The sequence below is a fragment of the Eucyclogobius newberryi genome, unplaced genomic scaffold (genome assembly GCF_026437365.1).
Source record: "Eucyclogobius newberryi isolate DKJ021-1_F unplaced genomic scaffold, fEucNew1.0.hap1 SCAF_21, whole genome shotgun sequence".
Classification (NCBI taxonomy): domain Eukaryota; kingdom Metazoa; phylum Chordata; class Actinopteri; order Gobiiformes; family Gobiidae; genus Eucyclogobius; species Eucyclogobius newberryi.
Window position 1 is genome coordinate 24,023,638 of NW_027315846.1, and position 15,810 is coordinate 24,039,447.

The following is a 15,810-nucleotide window of genomic DNA, read 5'->3' on the forward strand; positions in this document are numbered from 1 at the left end:
CTATTTCAAATCTTCCCTTCGTCTCTAAAATCCTTGAAAAAGTTGTAGTAAAACAGCTTTGTCGCCACCTGCAGGACAATAACTTATTTGAAGTTTTCCAGTCAGGGTTCAGAGCCCACCACAGCACTGAAACTGCACTAGTTAAAGTCACAAATGATTTGTTATTAGCCGCTGACGATGGACTGGTCTCAATCCTGGTTCTGTTGGACCTCAGCGCAGCGTTTGACACCATTGACCACAACATTCTACTGCAGAGGTTAGAATGTGATGTAGGTGTTGGAGGAACAGCCCTCAGCTGGTTTAAATCCTATCTATCTGATAGGTTCCAATTTGTTAATGTAAACCAGAGCTCCTCACCAAGCTCTAAAGTAATTTACGGTGTGCCACAGGGTTCGGTACTCGGTCCAATTCTGTTTACCCTTTATATGCTGCCGTTAGGCAACATTATCAGGTCACATGACATTAACTTCCACTGCTATGCAGACGACACTCAGCTGTATTTATCAATGAAACCTGATCAGAGCGATCAAGTAGACAGACTTAGTACTTGTGTGAAGGAGATAAAAACCTGGATGACACTAAACTACCTGCTTCTTAACCCTGAAAAAACCGAGGTCATTGTGCTTGGCCCTAAGCATCTACGAGACGCTCTATCTGAGCAGATAGTCACACTGGACAATGTCAGTGTAGCCTCCAGTTCTACTGTAAGAAACCTTGGAGTCTTATTTGACCAGGAGCTCTCATTTAAAGCTCATATAAATCAAGCTTGTAAAACAGCCTATTTCCATTTGCGCAACAAGAGCCAAAATCAGAAGAATCCTGCCTAAAAGTGATGCTGAAAAACTTATCCATGCATTTGTAACGACTAGATTAGACTACTGTAACTCCCTGCTTGCAGCATGTCCTAAAAGCTCCATAAAAAGCTTTCAACTGGTTCAAAATGCAGCATCAAGATTACTAACAGGAACAAAAAGAAGAGAGCACATTACGCCAGTGCTGAAGTCTCTTCACTGGCTCCCGTCGAGTTTAGAATCAAATTCAAAATTCTACTCCTGACCTACAAAGCCATAAATGACATGGCCCCATCCTACCTCAAAGATGCTATAGAACCATATCATCCAAACAGAGCTCTTCGCTCTCAGAATGCCGGCCTTCTGGTGGTGCCAAGAGTCTCTAAAAGTACTGTAGGAGGTAGAGCGTTTAGCTACCAAGCTCCTGTGTTATGGAATCAGCTCCCGACCCATGTTAAATATGCTGACACAGTCTCTTCATTTAAGTCCAGGCTTAAAACGTTCCTCTTCGAAATCGCTTATGGTCAGACTAGTTAGGAACAGAAAGATAAACCCACAGCTTTAGCTATGCTGCCCTAGGAGTAACTATGCTGGGGGAAGTATGACAGCTTGAGCACTATCCTCTTCTTCTTCTGACTACTTATGCTATCAAACAATATTTATTTTTTGATTCCACTTGCAAACTGTTCACCGCCTTCTTTTCTTTCTCTCACTCCTGAGGACCTGTGGACCCAGATGCCCCTCCCCTGGTGAAGTGGTCCCTGCCCTGTGTGGACGGTCCTTCATCTGCCTGAAGAGTGGGTCCAGTTCGCCTCAGTCGGTCCCTCATCTGCCTGAGGAGTGGGTCCAGCTCGCCTCCGACGGTCCCTCTTCTGCCTGAAGAGTGGCTCCAGCTCCAGTCTCCTCGTGTCCGTCTGTCCGTCTGTGAGAGTCGGATCTCTCCTTCACTGGAACTCCTCCAGGTTTCTACGCTTTTTCCCCAAAGAGGTTTTTTTTGTAGTTTTTCCTGGCCGAGAAGGAGAGTCTAAGGACAGAGGACCCTGGGACATCGTTCCTCGCCACCACAGACATTGTCTGACTCCATCGCCACCACAGACATTGTTGATTCATTTCTCCCTGTGGCCCTCAGAGGCAACTGTTGTTGTGATTTTGGGCCTTACAAAAATAAATTGATTTGATTTGATTTGATTTGATCATACAGAGGCAAACATAAGAGGGGAGTTACAATACTGATTTCAAACCGAATAACGTTTGAACAGAGTTTTGAATGTAAGGACAAAGCGGGCAGCTATGTCTTAAGGGAAGCATTAATGGAAAGGTTTTTACTCTGCTGAATGTGTACGCTCCACCAGGGAGTGATATCACCTTCTATAAAGTATGGACCTGATTGTAAACCACACTGAGGGAATCCTAATTTGCGGCGGGGATTGGAATTTTTGCATTGAACCTACATTGGACATGTCGAGAGACACTTTTTCTAATCCGCATGCAATTTATTCCTGAGTAGACTATTTCTTTATCTTCGATACAGACAGATCTAAAATCAATGAGGCAGATATAGGCACAATAGACTTAAGTGATCGAGTCCCTGTCTACATTGCTGTAGATTTGGACGAAAGAATTTAAAAAAACACTGTGCAGGTTCAATACCATTATCTGGAGGAAATTATACTGGAAAATGTCCCCGCCCATTCTCTGGGATGCTTATAAAGCAGTCTTGAGAGGACAAATTTGAGCCATAGCCTCTGAAAAAAAGAAACAAAGGGAGAAAAAGCTAAATGATCTGCAAGAAAAAATAAAATTGTTTGAGGAAAACCATGCCAAGAAGGGATGTGAAATCTAAAAGATATGAGGAGAAATTAAAGATCTGACTTCACAGGAAATAGTTAAGAAAATGATCTTTACCAAAAATAGATATTATGAGAGTGGATCAAAATTTTCGAAAATACTATCTCTGAAACTTAAAAAACAACAAGCTAAAAAAAAAAATTAATAAGGGACTGGCAAAATGATATAATCTTAACCAAAAAAGACCAAATTCAAGCAGCATTTGAATCCTTCTTTAAAAAACTGTTGTTGTTTTTCAAATTAAATTCCAGATGATAAAGAAGATGATGAAAAAATTCGGGACACCCTCAATTTGCCTGTTATGTTAGAATAACAAAATAAAAAAATAGAAGCTGAAATAACAATTTTGGAAATACAAGGCAAAGAGCTTTGATGAGTTAAACCGGGGGAGCTCAATACGTCGATTGCGATTTTCCGGTCGATCTCAGAGGCAGTGAGAGTGGATCCAGCAGAAGTGCTCGCTGTGTAACGCAGAGGAAGCAGGAGAGAGGAAGTTCTGCTCAACCTTCCATCATTTAGCGTAATTGTGGTCAGTATATTTTATTTTTAAAATACTCAGTATTAAATGGTCTCGTTAAATAGCAGATTTTCTTTCTGCTTTTTATATTGCACATTTGTATATGATAAACAATATTAGGCTATTAATGAAAGCCTACATTGTGTTTCTATAGCCTAATTATGGTTAAACAAAAATAAAAAACAAAAATTTCTTTGAGTTGTTTTTGCCTCTGCAATAGCAAAAGTGCTTAGCCTGCCGATGCCTGACAGCGGCCTCAGGAGTACAAGCCAAAGAGGCCTGATGGCCTCCTTCTTCAGCATCCCGTACTTTCGGTGTCCACCACCGGGTTCAGGGGTCGTCGCAACAGCCACTTGCGACCTTGCGACCACAGCTCCAAGGAGCCGCGTTGACAATGGAGGTCGAGAACATGGTCCACCTAGACTCAATGTCCCGGTTTATCCCGGGATCTGGGAGAAGCTCTCTCACGTCTTTTGTACAAATTTCGTCATCTAATGTTCGTTTTGTAGATAATCTTCATTTGATTCTCGGCGTTTCTGTATTTTGGGAATCCCTTGGTCTTGTTTTTTTGAGATCCATCGTCAAAGTGGTGATTTTTCCCTCTCTTTGAGCGGCGGAATGTTGGTGATTGGTGACATCATCATCAGCAGAGTTGGGGGGTAACGCGTTAAAGTATTTGGATTACTTTTTTAGAGTAACGAGGAATGTAACTCATTGTTTTGTGCACCCATGTAATCTAGTACTCTCTAAGTTACTTTTTCAAATCAGTAATGCATAAGTTTTCATCATCATTTTGCCGGTCTCATTTTCACGCCAAAGTGAAGAAAACTTTTGGATGCAGGTTCTAAAAAACTCCTTCTCCTTCGTTATAACCACTATTTTGTAGCTGAGGATTAAATGAAGGGTAACAGCAATGGGGTGACTTTGATTTAAATAAACTACAGTGCTAAAAAAAGCTTGTCCTGTTGTGCGTCAGTGCTCTTATCAATTCACTCATTTTGTGTTAGCGATGTTTTCCAGTGCTTGAGGACAGACCTGTCATCTGTCAACATAAAAGAGAAATAAAGCTCAGACAACAACACATTTACTTTGCTTGTTTATTTGATATTTTAATGCTTCTGTTACTGTGGTCAGCAACGCAAAGGGAATGTCAGCAAATTATATAAGTTATATGAGTGATTTCATACAGGATTTTTGGCTCACACGCCCCCTGGTGGCAGAAAGTGAGGGCAGCAGGTGAGAGCCAGGTCTGTTTTGGATGTTATCTTCCATTTTATGGCCAAAATTTCTGTTGAGTTTGTCTTGTATAATAGTCATAATCTGTGAGTTTCAAACTTTCTTACGCATTACTTCTGTGTCATTACATAGTCACCATTATTTGAGTGATTAATGCACTCAATAACACTCTGAAGCTGGGTAACAAAAGGTACCCATAATAGTCCCTGACCCTTAAAAGCCCTCTACGCACTTCGTATCTCTCACTCCTCTCAGAGTGTTGTGTCACTCGGACAGTGAAGGGTGGTACACAGTCTACATTAAACCTTTTAAAATTGTATCCATCTGTTTCTTGTTTTTGAAGGGGACGACGTCTGTCAAAATCTTGCGGAACTCCGGGATGTGAATGAAAGCCTTCAGGATTCGCTGGGCCTCATGTCTGTGGGAAATAAAAGAAATAAAAAATTGAAATTACAATGTCAAAATACAAAGTAAAAGGCTTAGAATCGCTGTAATATCGTGGTATGGCAACATTGTGATAATTGATTTATTACACATTCTAATATGCAGTAGAGTGTAAGTAAGTTGTAACGTGTCAAATATTATTTTGTGAATGTACTAGTGATAACTGAGTTTGGACACAATTCATCTGAATGTAATCAGACATTTGTGTTTTACATTCAATGTTTTGTCCCTTAATCTTTGCAAGAAACATCTTCAAACATGGTTCATAGTAAATCAGTTGTGTCAACATTAGGTTGTTAAATCTTCTTTTGTCCTCACACTATTGCTTTTGTGTCATTTTGTAAAATTGTTTTCTGAATGTTCTACTCATTTGTTAATTGCAAGGCTTTATCGTTTACCATTGCTGTATTTGTTTCCCTATTGTACACTGCTATTTCATTTTAGGCTTGAAAGTATTTTCTGCTTTCACTGATGTAACTTAATATCGGGTCTTTATTGTTAATCAATGTTCTTTTAAGGAGAGAGTTTTAACAACTTTCCAGGGACAAAGGATTAAAAATAACCATTTACAGTAATAATGTACACTGTCCCTGTCACACATTTTACTGACTTAAGAGAACCATTCCTTCAAAGTCTATCACTCAAAAAGAAGTCAAAAATACAGTGTGATAAATTACATTTAGAAGTAAAATTTCTTAGAATGAATAAAATGCTAATCTTACTCCTCACTGCTGGATATATGAACATCTTTAAAGATATAAATGCATCTGAACAATCCTAAAATGAAGTAGTTCAACCGTAGAGAATTAATTCAAACCAAACTATTGGACAAGATTGCTGACCTGACTTCTGGGGCGCGGTCCAAGGCCATCTTGGACAGAGCGATGACCAGCTGCTTGTTGGAGTGCCTCATGGAGGCAAAGATCTTGTCAGCCCCGTTCAGATCCACCAAGTGACCGATTTGTTCTATGGTGCCGGCTCTTAAGCAGTTAGACGAGTGTCTGAGGGAGCAGAGAGTGTTACTCCACATGTGTGTGCGGACAGGCACATTACAGGACAGCTCAACTCATGCACACTTTTATTTGTAAAACTGAAATGAAAGCAGTTTTTTAAATACAGTAAATGCATTTCATAGGACCTCATTTATCAGTCCAGGTCTTGCGAACTGGAAAATAGCTTGTGCTATTTATGGGTGTGTTGCACCTGATTAACTTCTACAGATAATTTCTTCAGCCAAAGTAGTGCGTAAATGAGAATTCAATGGGTGTCTGTGAGAGAACAGCCACGTGAAAAGTTATAATGACGTACAGGGTTCGGATCAAGGCGCGTCTGATTTGTGAATTTGTGAACACTTTTAACAGCAGGATCCCAGATCACTGTGATATGAGCGCTGAGCTCTCACCCGCTCTGTCACAAATGAAGTGTTCAGATTCAAGACAGACAGAGACTGTGGGTCCCTCGTGCAAATAATGCTGAAAAGTCAAATCTCAGAAAAGCTATTTCAGACGTCAGACCAATAAACTTATACAAATAACACTCACAAATGACACAAATGACACAAATAAACAAATTACACAAATAAACAAATAAATAAGCATGTAATGTGTAAATGTCAATTTTCTCCAAATCGCTTTTAGTTAATTAATTAATTAATTAGTGATTATAACATAGCTCTTCTAGCTCTAACTGAAACTTGGCTTCAACAAGATGATTATGTAAGACTAAATGAGTCCACCCGACCCATCCATGTTAACCCCACCCACCCATGTTAACCCCACCCACTCATGTTAACCCCACCCACCCATGTTAACTTTCAGACCTCCAGGAGCACAGGCCGAGGTGGTGGTGTGGCAGTGATCTCACACTCAAGCGACTCATGAGCCCTAAAACTAACAATGCAAGTTTTCTGCTTTATGTCAAACTTAGTATTAGCCTGGGATACAATAGTGATAGCTAGAGGTTTCAATATCCACGTGAACGTGAGTGATAACTCTCTCAGTAATGCCTTCAGCGCCTTGTTAGACAGTATTGGTTTTGCTCAAAATGTAAATAAACCGACTCACACTCATAAGAACACTCTGGATCTTGTCCTAACGTATGGAACAGAGATTAGTGACCTCATTGTCTTCCCTCAAAACCCTATATTTCAGTTTATTCTTAAAGATTATCCAGCCCCACATAATATAGTTATAATGAAAAGGACAATATCTGAAAAATCTATCCAATATTCAGCCAATATTCAGTGACATGTCATGTGATCCTGCTGAGAACAGCTTTAGTCCCAGAGTAAGTGACCAATTTGTCGACTTGACCATGAATTCCCTGAAGTCTGCACTTGATGTTGCAGCTCTGTTAAAAGAGAAGGTCATTAGCCTAAAACGCGCCTCCCCATGGTACAACGAAGAACTGCGTTCACATAAACAAAGAGTTAGAAAATTATAAAGACTATTTCATTGCTCCCACACAGAAGAATCCCTAAAGACGTGTGTAGCAGTGTGGATGTGTGTGACTGTCTGTTCTGCCCCGCCTGTGAGGGCGCCAGACCTAAACTATAAAAAGGCGTGTGTGTGTGGTTCATGCGTCTACTCCATGTAGCAGGTATGAATAGTACAATAATAAATTCAACTTTAACGTGTAACTAGGCCCTTATCAGACGCTCTTTTGTAGTGCCGCTGTTCGCTTGGGGAGCGCCTCATCGCACAGCTGGGTGTGTCTTTATAGTAGACCGGGTGTGTGTGTGTCCGGTGGTCCTCTGAAGCTACGGGTCATTCCAAGCCTAGTTTAAAGCCCCTATACGGCGGGCCCTCATAGGAGTATGTTTCTTGTGATGGGCTGTAGTGAGCATTAAGTTGATGTGTCTGTCTGTGTTTTTAAAATAATATATTTGTTCATAGGTGAAGGTGTCAGAGATTTAAAACAGTAAAATATAAACAACCTGAGATAAATTAGATGAAATTACTCCCAGTCCTTCCAACACCTACATCGCATTCTAACCTCTGCAGTAGAACGTTGTGGTCGATTGACCACAACTTTCTACTGCAGAGGTTAAAATGTGATGTAGGTGTCAGAGGAACAGCCCTCAGCTGGTTTAAACCCTTATTATCGGATAGGTACCAGTTTGTTAACTCCTCACCAAGCTCTAAAGTAATTTACGGTGTGCCACAGGGTTCAGTACTCAGTCCAATTCTGTTTACTCTTTATATGCTACCATTAGGCAACATTATCAGGTCACATGGCATTAACTTCCACTGCGATGCAGATGACACTCAGCTGTATTTATCAATGAAACCTGATCAGAGCGATCAAGTAGACAGACTTAGTACTTGTGTGAAGGAGATAAAAACCTGGATGACACTAAACTACCTGCTTCTTAACCCGGAAAAAAACAAGGTTATTGCACTTAGCCTTAAAGGTGCCATAACGTGCTTTTTTTTACGTTTCATAGTCTATCCTAAGTGTATAATTAATAATAATAAGGGTTGTCCAACACCCTTAACATAATAGTTAAGAAATATCACCCAGACCTTGGACCCCCTCACCAACCCGGAAATGCAGACGGTTTGGTTTGATATTCGCCCCCACCCTTGAGAAGAGCGATCTGGCTCCCCCGCCCAACCCGTGACGTAGTCTCAGAGAGCGTGTGTGTGCCCCGCCCAACCCGTGACGTAGTCTCAGAGAGCGTGTGTGTGCCCCGCCCAACCCGTGACGTAGTCTCAGAGAGCGTGTGTGTGCCCCGCCCAACCCGTGACGTAGTCTCAGAGAGCGTGTGTGTGCCCCGCCCAACCCGTGACGTAGTCTCAGAGAGCGTGTGTGTGCCCCGCCCAACCGTGACGTAGTCTCAGAGCGCGTGTGTGTGCCCCGCCCAACCGTGACGTAGTCTCAGAGCGTGTGTGTGTGCCCCGCCCACCCGTGACGTAGTCTCAGAGCGCGTGTGTGTGCCCCGCCCAACCGTGACGTAGTCTCAGAGAGCGTGTGTGTGCCCCGCCCACCCGTGACGTAGTCTCAGAGAGCGTGTGTGTGCCCCGCCCAACCGTGACGTAGTCTCAGAGAGCGTGTGTGTGCCCCGCCCACCCGTGACGTAGTCTCAGAGAGCGTGTGTGTGCCCCGCCCAACCCGTGACGTAGTCTCAGAGAGCGTGTGTGTGCCCCGCCCAACCGTGACGTAGTCTCAGAGAGCGTGTGTGTGCCCCGCCCAACCGTGACGTAGTCTCAGAGCGTGTGTGTGTGCCCCGCCCAACCGTGACGTAGTCTCAGAGAGCGTGTGTGTGCCCCGCCCAACCGTGACGTAGTCTCAGAGAGCGTGTGTGTGCCCCGCCCAACCCGTGACGTAGTGTGTCCCCCTGTCTGCTGTCTGCTCCGCGCTGCGCTGCTCCTGCAGCGCGAATGAGTGAGAAACGATAGAACTTCAGATCAACACTACTTTGAGCCAAAATAAATCTGGTGTTTATTCTACAGCGTGCCCAGCACAGATATATCTATAGATCTATATATATATATATATATATATATATATATATATATATATATATATATATATATATATATACAAGTCTTATGTCCATCGCGCTCTTATTTCTTGTTTTTTTGGTATCGGATAGAACTTCTCTCCGTTTATTTTCCCGGTTGCTGCATCAAGTGCCACATAAACCTTCACCATTGTGATAATAGTAAAGAGTGCGATATCATTAATCAAGTTTTGGGCCTCTTACGAGCCTGCAGCTGCGCGGAGCCGGGGGGAAGGGGGCGGGAGGCGGCAGGCGGGAGGGGGGTGGGGAGGGGGAGGGGGAGGGGGAGGGGGGATGATGACTCGTGCCTGTGATTATGACGCGGTCCTGTGAACACCCCCCGTCAGTTTGGAGATTGGAGGAAAGGAGATAGTCTGTACTATAGCTAAACACTGCGGGAATCAATCAAAAAACACTCTGGGTACATATATGAAGCACAAATAGCAATGTAAGAAGGTTAAAAGCTCTGAAAAGTCGATTTTGCACGTTATGGGACCTTTAAACATCTACGAGACGCTCTATCTGAGCAGATAGTCACACTGGACAATGTCAGTGTCCTCTAGTTCTACTGTAAGAAACCTCTGAGTCTTATTTGACCAGGAGCTCTCATTTAAAGCTCATATAAATCAACCCTGTAAAACAGCCTATTTCTATTTTAGCAATATAGTCAAAATCAGAAGAATCCTGCCTAAAATCAATGCTGAACTTATCCCTGCATTTGTAACGTCTAGATTAGACTACTGCAACTCCCTACTCGCAGCGTGTCCTAAATGCTCTATAAAAAGCTTTCAACTGATTCAAAGCAGTGAGATGACTAACAGGAACTAAAAGAAGAGAGCACATTGCTCGAGTCTCTTCACTGGCTCCTGTCCAGCTTAGAATAAAATTTTAAATCCTATTCCTGACATAAATGACATGGGCCCATCCTACCTCAAAGATGCTATAGAACCATATCATCCAAACAGAGCTCTTCACTCTCAAAATGCTGGCCTTCTGGTGGTCCCAAGAGTCTCTAAAAGCACAATAGGAACGTAAAAAAAGCTCCAGTTATGGAATTAGCCCCCTGACCGTGTTAAAGAGGCAGACACAGTCTCTTCATTTAAGACCAGGGTTAAAAAGCTTATGGTCAGGACAGTTAGGAACAGAAATATAAACCTACAGTTTCAGCTACGCTGCCCCAGGAGCAACTATGCTGGGGGAAGTATGGCAGCTTGAACACTATCCTCTAATTCTGATTACTTATTCCATCAACAATATTTCATATTTAATTTCACTTGCAATTTGCCTTTTCTTCTTCTTCTCCCACTCACCGCCAGGAGTGGAACAGGCACATTGATGACCTGTGGTCCCAGATGCTCCTCGAGTCCCTGGAGAAACGGTCTCTACTCCAGGTGAACGCTCTTCATCTGCCTCAAAGAACTGGTTCTGGTGGCTCCAGCTCCACTGTCTATCTCGCGTCCGTCTCTCCGTCTGAGGGAGTCGGATCTCTCCTTCACTGTGGAATTCATCCAGGTTTCTATGTTTCCCAAAGAGGTTCTGTAGTTTTTCCTGGCCGAGAAGGAGGGTCTAAGGACACGGGACCCTCGGACATTTGTCTAAGGACACGGGATCCTGGGACATTTGTCTAAGGACACGGGATCCTGGGACATTGCCAAGTCCCTATGAACATTGTTTAATCTGTTTTTCACTGTCGCCCTCCGAGGCAACTGCTGTTGTGATTTTGGGCGTTACAAAAATAAATAGAATTGAATAGTATTATGAAAGGGTGTGGTCCTTACCCTTGTCCACACTTGAGCAGAGCTATGATGAACCGGCTGCAGCTACAGCTCCGGGCCAAGCAGTACAGAGCCAAGTGAACCCTTTCCTTCAAGGACATAATAGAATCCTTGGCCAGGAGCAATAACATAGACTTGGTCGCAATCTCCACATCAGCATCCATGAACATCCGGAGGAACATCAGGGCGATGGTGTCCAATGCTGCACAGGCCAAACGCAAGCGCTTAGAGTTCCCCTGAACAGAGACAACTGTTTAATTTTTAGAACACAGATCCATTTGTTTTAGTGGCTACAGAATAAAGAATAACATACCTTGACAGTATGTGATTCTGATTATAAACATAATTTACAAAATGTGAAAGACCAAAGCTAATTTGCCCCAAAAATAGTAATGATTTATAATATAAGCCCTGGTAATGAAATGAAATAAATGCCCTTTGCTTGTGGTGTCTTGATGTGTTAAGATGTCCTGATCCCAAACCTACCTCGTTGATGAGCGCCACACTGATTATGGGGCGTTTCTCTGCCACCATGTGCGGGTGATGCACAATCAGCATCTGTAGCGTCTCCAGAGCAATCATCTTTTTTGTCCTGTGTGGTCACAACCATAGTTACACACACCGCACTGACACTACACATCCCATTGCAATATCCTGTTTCACCATCTACAGCATGAGTCTGAAGGAGCATTACCATTCTGTGTCTGACATCCGCAAGAGTTTAAGGGCCTCTGAGAGGCGTGATACTGGGTTTGGATAAGGCCTCTCAGAAAGGTGCAGGCTCTTCAGCTTCTCCATAGCCTCTGCTCTGCTCACTCGGTTCTCTGTGGACAAACATCATCAGCCAAACCATTCTGTATTCAAATTAAAGGTGAACTGTAAAGTAATAAAAGATGCAAACATGCAGTTGCACTGACCTGGTCCAGGCTTACAGGACACAGAGGCATGAGGTCTGCGGGCCGTGGGCCCTGGGGGACCTTTGTGAAATAGGGGCACATCATTGACCTCACTAGCCCGCCGGACAGGATGCCTGGGTGCAAGGCCTGAAGGACGAGTTGCCACTTTAGCTTTCATTGAAGTCTGGTGATCTGTGGACTGGGATGCATTGGCCCTGTGCGCTGGGGGCCTGTTGACAGGACGCCTGGGGGGTGGGCCTTGAGGTTCACTTCCTAGCATCAGTCTTTGGACCACCTTTACAAAATCAGCCATTTGGTTGTGGACTGTAAGCTTTTTGCAATGAGCCACCTCCTTCACTGTGAACATGACACATTTATTTAAAATATTTCCATATAGTTTATGTGAAAAGACATTTGGTTAAAAATGTCCCAAGCAAAAGAGAAGTCAAAGTTGTTGCAGGTAAGTACCTTCTCCTCTACATTTCAAAGCGGGAATCCGGGATACCCTCCTCTGCCTGAAATGCGAGGGCTGGGGCCCATCCTGGAGCCTCAGCAAGCCGTCTCCAGACAGCATATTCTCTGTTTGCCTGTTCTGCTGCTGCCTCCGCTCTAAAGACTCCTCTATGGTCTGTGGACAAACACACACATGCTTAATTACACTTTCACTACACTGGTAGTACTCAAATGCATCTTGCTGCACTGTTACAGAATCTAAGTAATTGTAAACTAAAACAGTAAAAGGAAAGGTAAGGCAAATTTATATGAAGATCACCAGTGGATGGACCAGTGGATTCACTCTGTCACTGCATCCAACAGATCAGTGTGTGGATGCAAAACAACTTTCTCCAGCTGAACTCAGACAAGATTGAAATCGTCATCTTTGGCCCAAAGAAACAAAGAGAAAGTGTTAGCGGTCACCTCCAGAGTCTCGCTCTAAAACCTACAAATCAAGTTAGAAATCTGGGGGTAATAATGGACTCAATATCCACATCGCCACATCGAATCACATATCACATAACATCAGCAGCTTTTTACAAAAATATAGTGTCCAAACCAGATTTGGAGAGACTTATCCACGCGTTTGTCTCCAGTAGATTAGACTACTGTAACGGCCTGCTCACTGGCCTCTCCAAACGAGCTGTAAAACAGCTGCAGTACATCCAGAACGCTGCTGCTCGGGTCCTGACTAGAACCAGGAAGTACCATCACATTAGTCCTGTCCTCAGGTCTCTGCACTGCCCCCTGTGGCTCAGAGAATAGACTTTAAAGCAGCTCTGCTTGTGTACAAGTCTCTCCATGGCCTAGCACCATAATACATCTTGGATATGTTAGTGCCATATGAACCATCTCGAACTCTGAGGACCTCAGGGACCGGCCTCCTGCTGGTGCCAGAGTCAGGGCTAAACATGGATCGGCCTCCTGCTGGTGCCAGAGTCAGGACTAAACATGGACCTGCCTCCTGCTGGTGCCAGAGTCAGGACTAAACATGGACCGGCCTCCTGCTGGTGCCAGAGTCAGGACTAAACATGGACCGGCCTCCTGCTGGTGCCAGAGTCAGGACTAAACATGGACCTGCCTCCTGCTGGTGCCAGAGTCAGGACTAAACATGGACCGGCCTCCTGCTGGTGCCAGAGTCAGGACTAAACATGGACCGGCCTCCTGCTGGTGCCAGAGTCAGGACTAAACATGGACCGGCCTCCTGCTGGTGCCAGAGTCAGGACTAAACATGGACCGGCCTCCTGCTGGTGCCAGAGTCAGGACAAAACATGGGGAATCTGCGTTTCAGTTTTATGCAGCTAAAATCTGGAACATTCTTCCTGAAGATGTGAGACAGGCTTCTACTCTGACAATGTTCAAATCTAAGATAAAAACTGTTTTGTTTAGCTGTGCATATGACTGAAAGGATTTTTCTTTGCACTCTTCTCTATTATTTCTTAAACTGATTTGTGATTTCTGTAATTTCTTTGTGATTTTAATGCATTTTTCCTGTTGTGAGAAGCACTTTGAATTGCATTGTGTATGAAATGTGCTCTACAAATAAACTTACCTTGCCTAGCACAATTCGTAAGCAAAGCAAAGTGCTTCACACAAAAGGAAGTAATGCATTATAATCACAAAGGCATGACAGAAATCACAAAAACAGTTTAAGACAAGAGTGCAAACAAAATAATATATATGCACAGCTAAAACTGTTTTAGCTTAGATTTGAACATTGCCAGAGTAGAACCTGTCTCACATCTTCTTCTTTTTGGTGTTTTATGGAGCCGGTAACAGTTAGACTGTTCCAGAACACAAAATAATATTGATAACTAGACACTGTGCTATGGCATCAAGCAATTGGAGCGACTGTGTAATACAAGGCCATATCCTGTACAGCTGCTGAGATGATGTCACTGACGATGATGTCACCAATCGCCAACATTCCGCCGGACCCCCGGAAAAACATCAAGACTGAGGGATACTGAAAGTAACTCCAAGAATCAAATTTAGATCATCTACAAAACAAACTTTGAATGACAAAAATCTGATAAAAAGTGGAACCTGTGATGAGTGCCAAACAATGGGTTGGTAAAATAATAAGAGATAGAAAATATAATAATTAAAGTAATTAAAATTAAAATAAAGGTCTACGGTAACTAATAGTGAATGTGTCAGTCATTACAAAATCACTCAATAATGATAATTATCATTAATCCATAAATGTTACATTCAAGCCAAGTTCATGCAACAGTGAGTGAAATTTGAGCTCTCCAGGTCCATGTATGTGGCCGTGGCATGTGATGAAGAAACAAGTAATGAGGGCGTTATTTGACGGCATGCCACGTGAAAGCCATAAGGCATGTTTAAAAATATATGGATAACTTGGATTTCAATGCCTTCAGATGTGGCACGCTGAATCTATTGTTTTTTCACTGCTAATGTGCAAGAGTTGACAAGTGCGTTACTGAGAGTTTGGAAGCGGACTCTCTTCAGCTTGTGGAGACCCTACTGTATCTGTCTACCTGCCTTTTGACCAACGCACACAGGGTTTACCCTGACCCAGGAGTCCAACATCTTCAAAATAAACCCATGTATCTGTATGCCTAGCTAACTTACATATACAAGAAAAAATGAAAACAGTACTGACATTTGACAGGTCAAAACTGTTCTTACCATGTGATGTCCAAGTCCATAGGAGACTCTGGTCCCCTTTTTGTTTGGGTTAGAGCTACGTTGGTCCATACAATGCATGGTAAATTCACAAAAGGTTTTATAATATAACAGTTTAAAAAGTTTTGTTTTGATATGTCTGAAAACATGTGTGTCTCTTCACTGTTGTTGTTGTTGTTGTTGTTGTTGTTGTGGTGTTACTGACATGCTTTAATGGCAGTTTTGCAGCAAACTGAAAAGGAGCATTTACTGCCATCTACTGTAGTTGAACGTCTTGAAACTATGTGTGGTATTCTTTAGACTTTATACTTTGGTACCCCCCAATCATTGTCCAGAGCCAAATCTTGTCGCTCTTGTTGCTTTTAATGGCGGCTGGCAGCCAACTGTAAAGGTGCATCTACCGCCATCTACTTTATTCTTTAGTCTTGTCTTCCTTCTTCTTCTTCTTTGGTGTTTTATGGCGGTAGACTCCAGATTTTATACATTAGACTTTATTCCTAAGGCCCAAAGTCACTGGGATAGGCTCCAGTCACCCGCGACCCCGAAAGGGATGAAGCGGTAGAAAATGAACGAATGAATGAATGAGACTTTATTCCTCAGACTCTTTTCTCTAGACTTGAGACTTCTTCTTCTTCTTTGGTGTTTTATG

General features: G+C 43.0%; 1 protein-coding gene and 1 long non-coding RNA gene across 2 annotated transcripts; both read right to left on the reverse strand.

Moving 5' to 3' along the window:
• Positions 1-4,622: 4,622 nt before the first annotated feature.
• On the reverse strand, positions 4,623-11,936 carry LOC140370829 (TOG array regulator of axonemal microtubules protein 1-like). The gene is made up of 5 exons (XM_072458073.1): positions 11,810-11,936; positions 11,602-11,707; positions 11,119-11,351; positions 5,679-5,837; positions 4,623-4,810 (listed from the first exon to the last, which is right to left on the reverse strand). The coding sequence occupies exons 1-5, from the start codon at positions 11,911-11,913 to the stop codon at positions 4,687-4,689; spliced, it is 726 nt and encodes a 241-aa protein (XP_072314174.1). The 5' UTR covers positions 11,914-11,936; the 3' UTR covers positions 4,623-4,686.
• A 245-nt stretch (positions 11,937-12,181) lies between these two features.
• On the reverse strand, positions 12,182-15,347 carry LOC140370076 (uncharacterized). Its single transcript, XR_011928344.1, has 3 exons — positions 15,165-15,347; positions 12,480-12,639; positions 12,182-12,368 (listed from the first exon to the last, which is right to left on the reverse strand). It is a non-coding gene; the product is annotated as an uncharacterized lncRNA (long non-coding RNA).
• Positions 15,348-15,810: the final 463 nt, after the last annotated feature.

What these genes read in the sequence shown, in the direction of transcription:
- LOC140370829 (XM_072458073.1), bottom strand. Translation starts at nt 11,913, where the DNA reads ATGGAGAAGCTGAAGAGCCTGCACCTTTCTGAGAGGCCTTATCCAAAC. An exon ending in CGGATGTCAGACACAGAATG is followed by an intron (nt 11,708 to 11,809) that starts GTAATGCTCCTT and finishes GTGACCACACAG; the next exon opens with GACAAAAAAGATGATTGCTC. An exon ending in GACCGCGCCCCAGAAGTCAG is followed by an intron (nt 4,811 to 5,678) that starts GTCAGCAATCTT and finishes TATTTCCCACAG; the next exon opens with ACATGAGGCCCAGCGAATCC.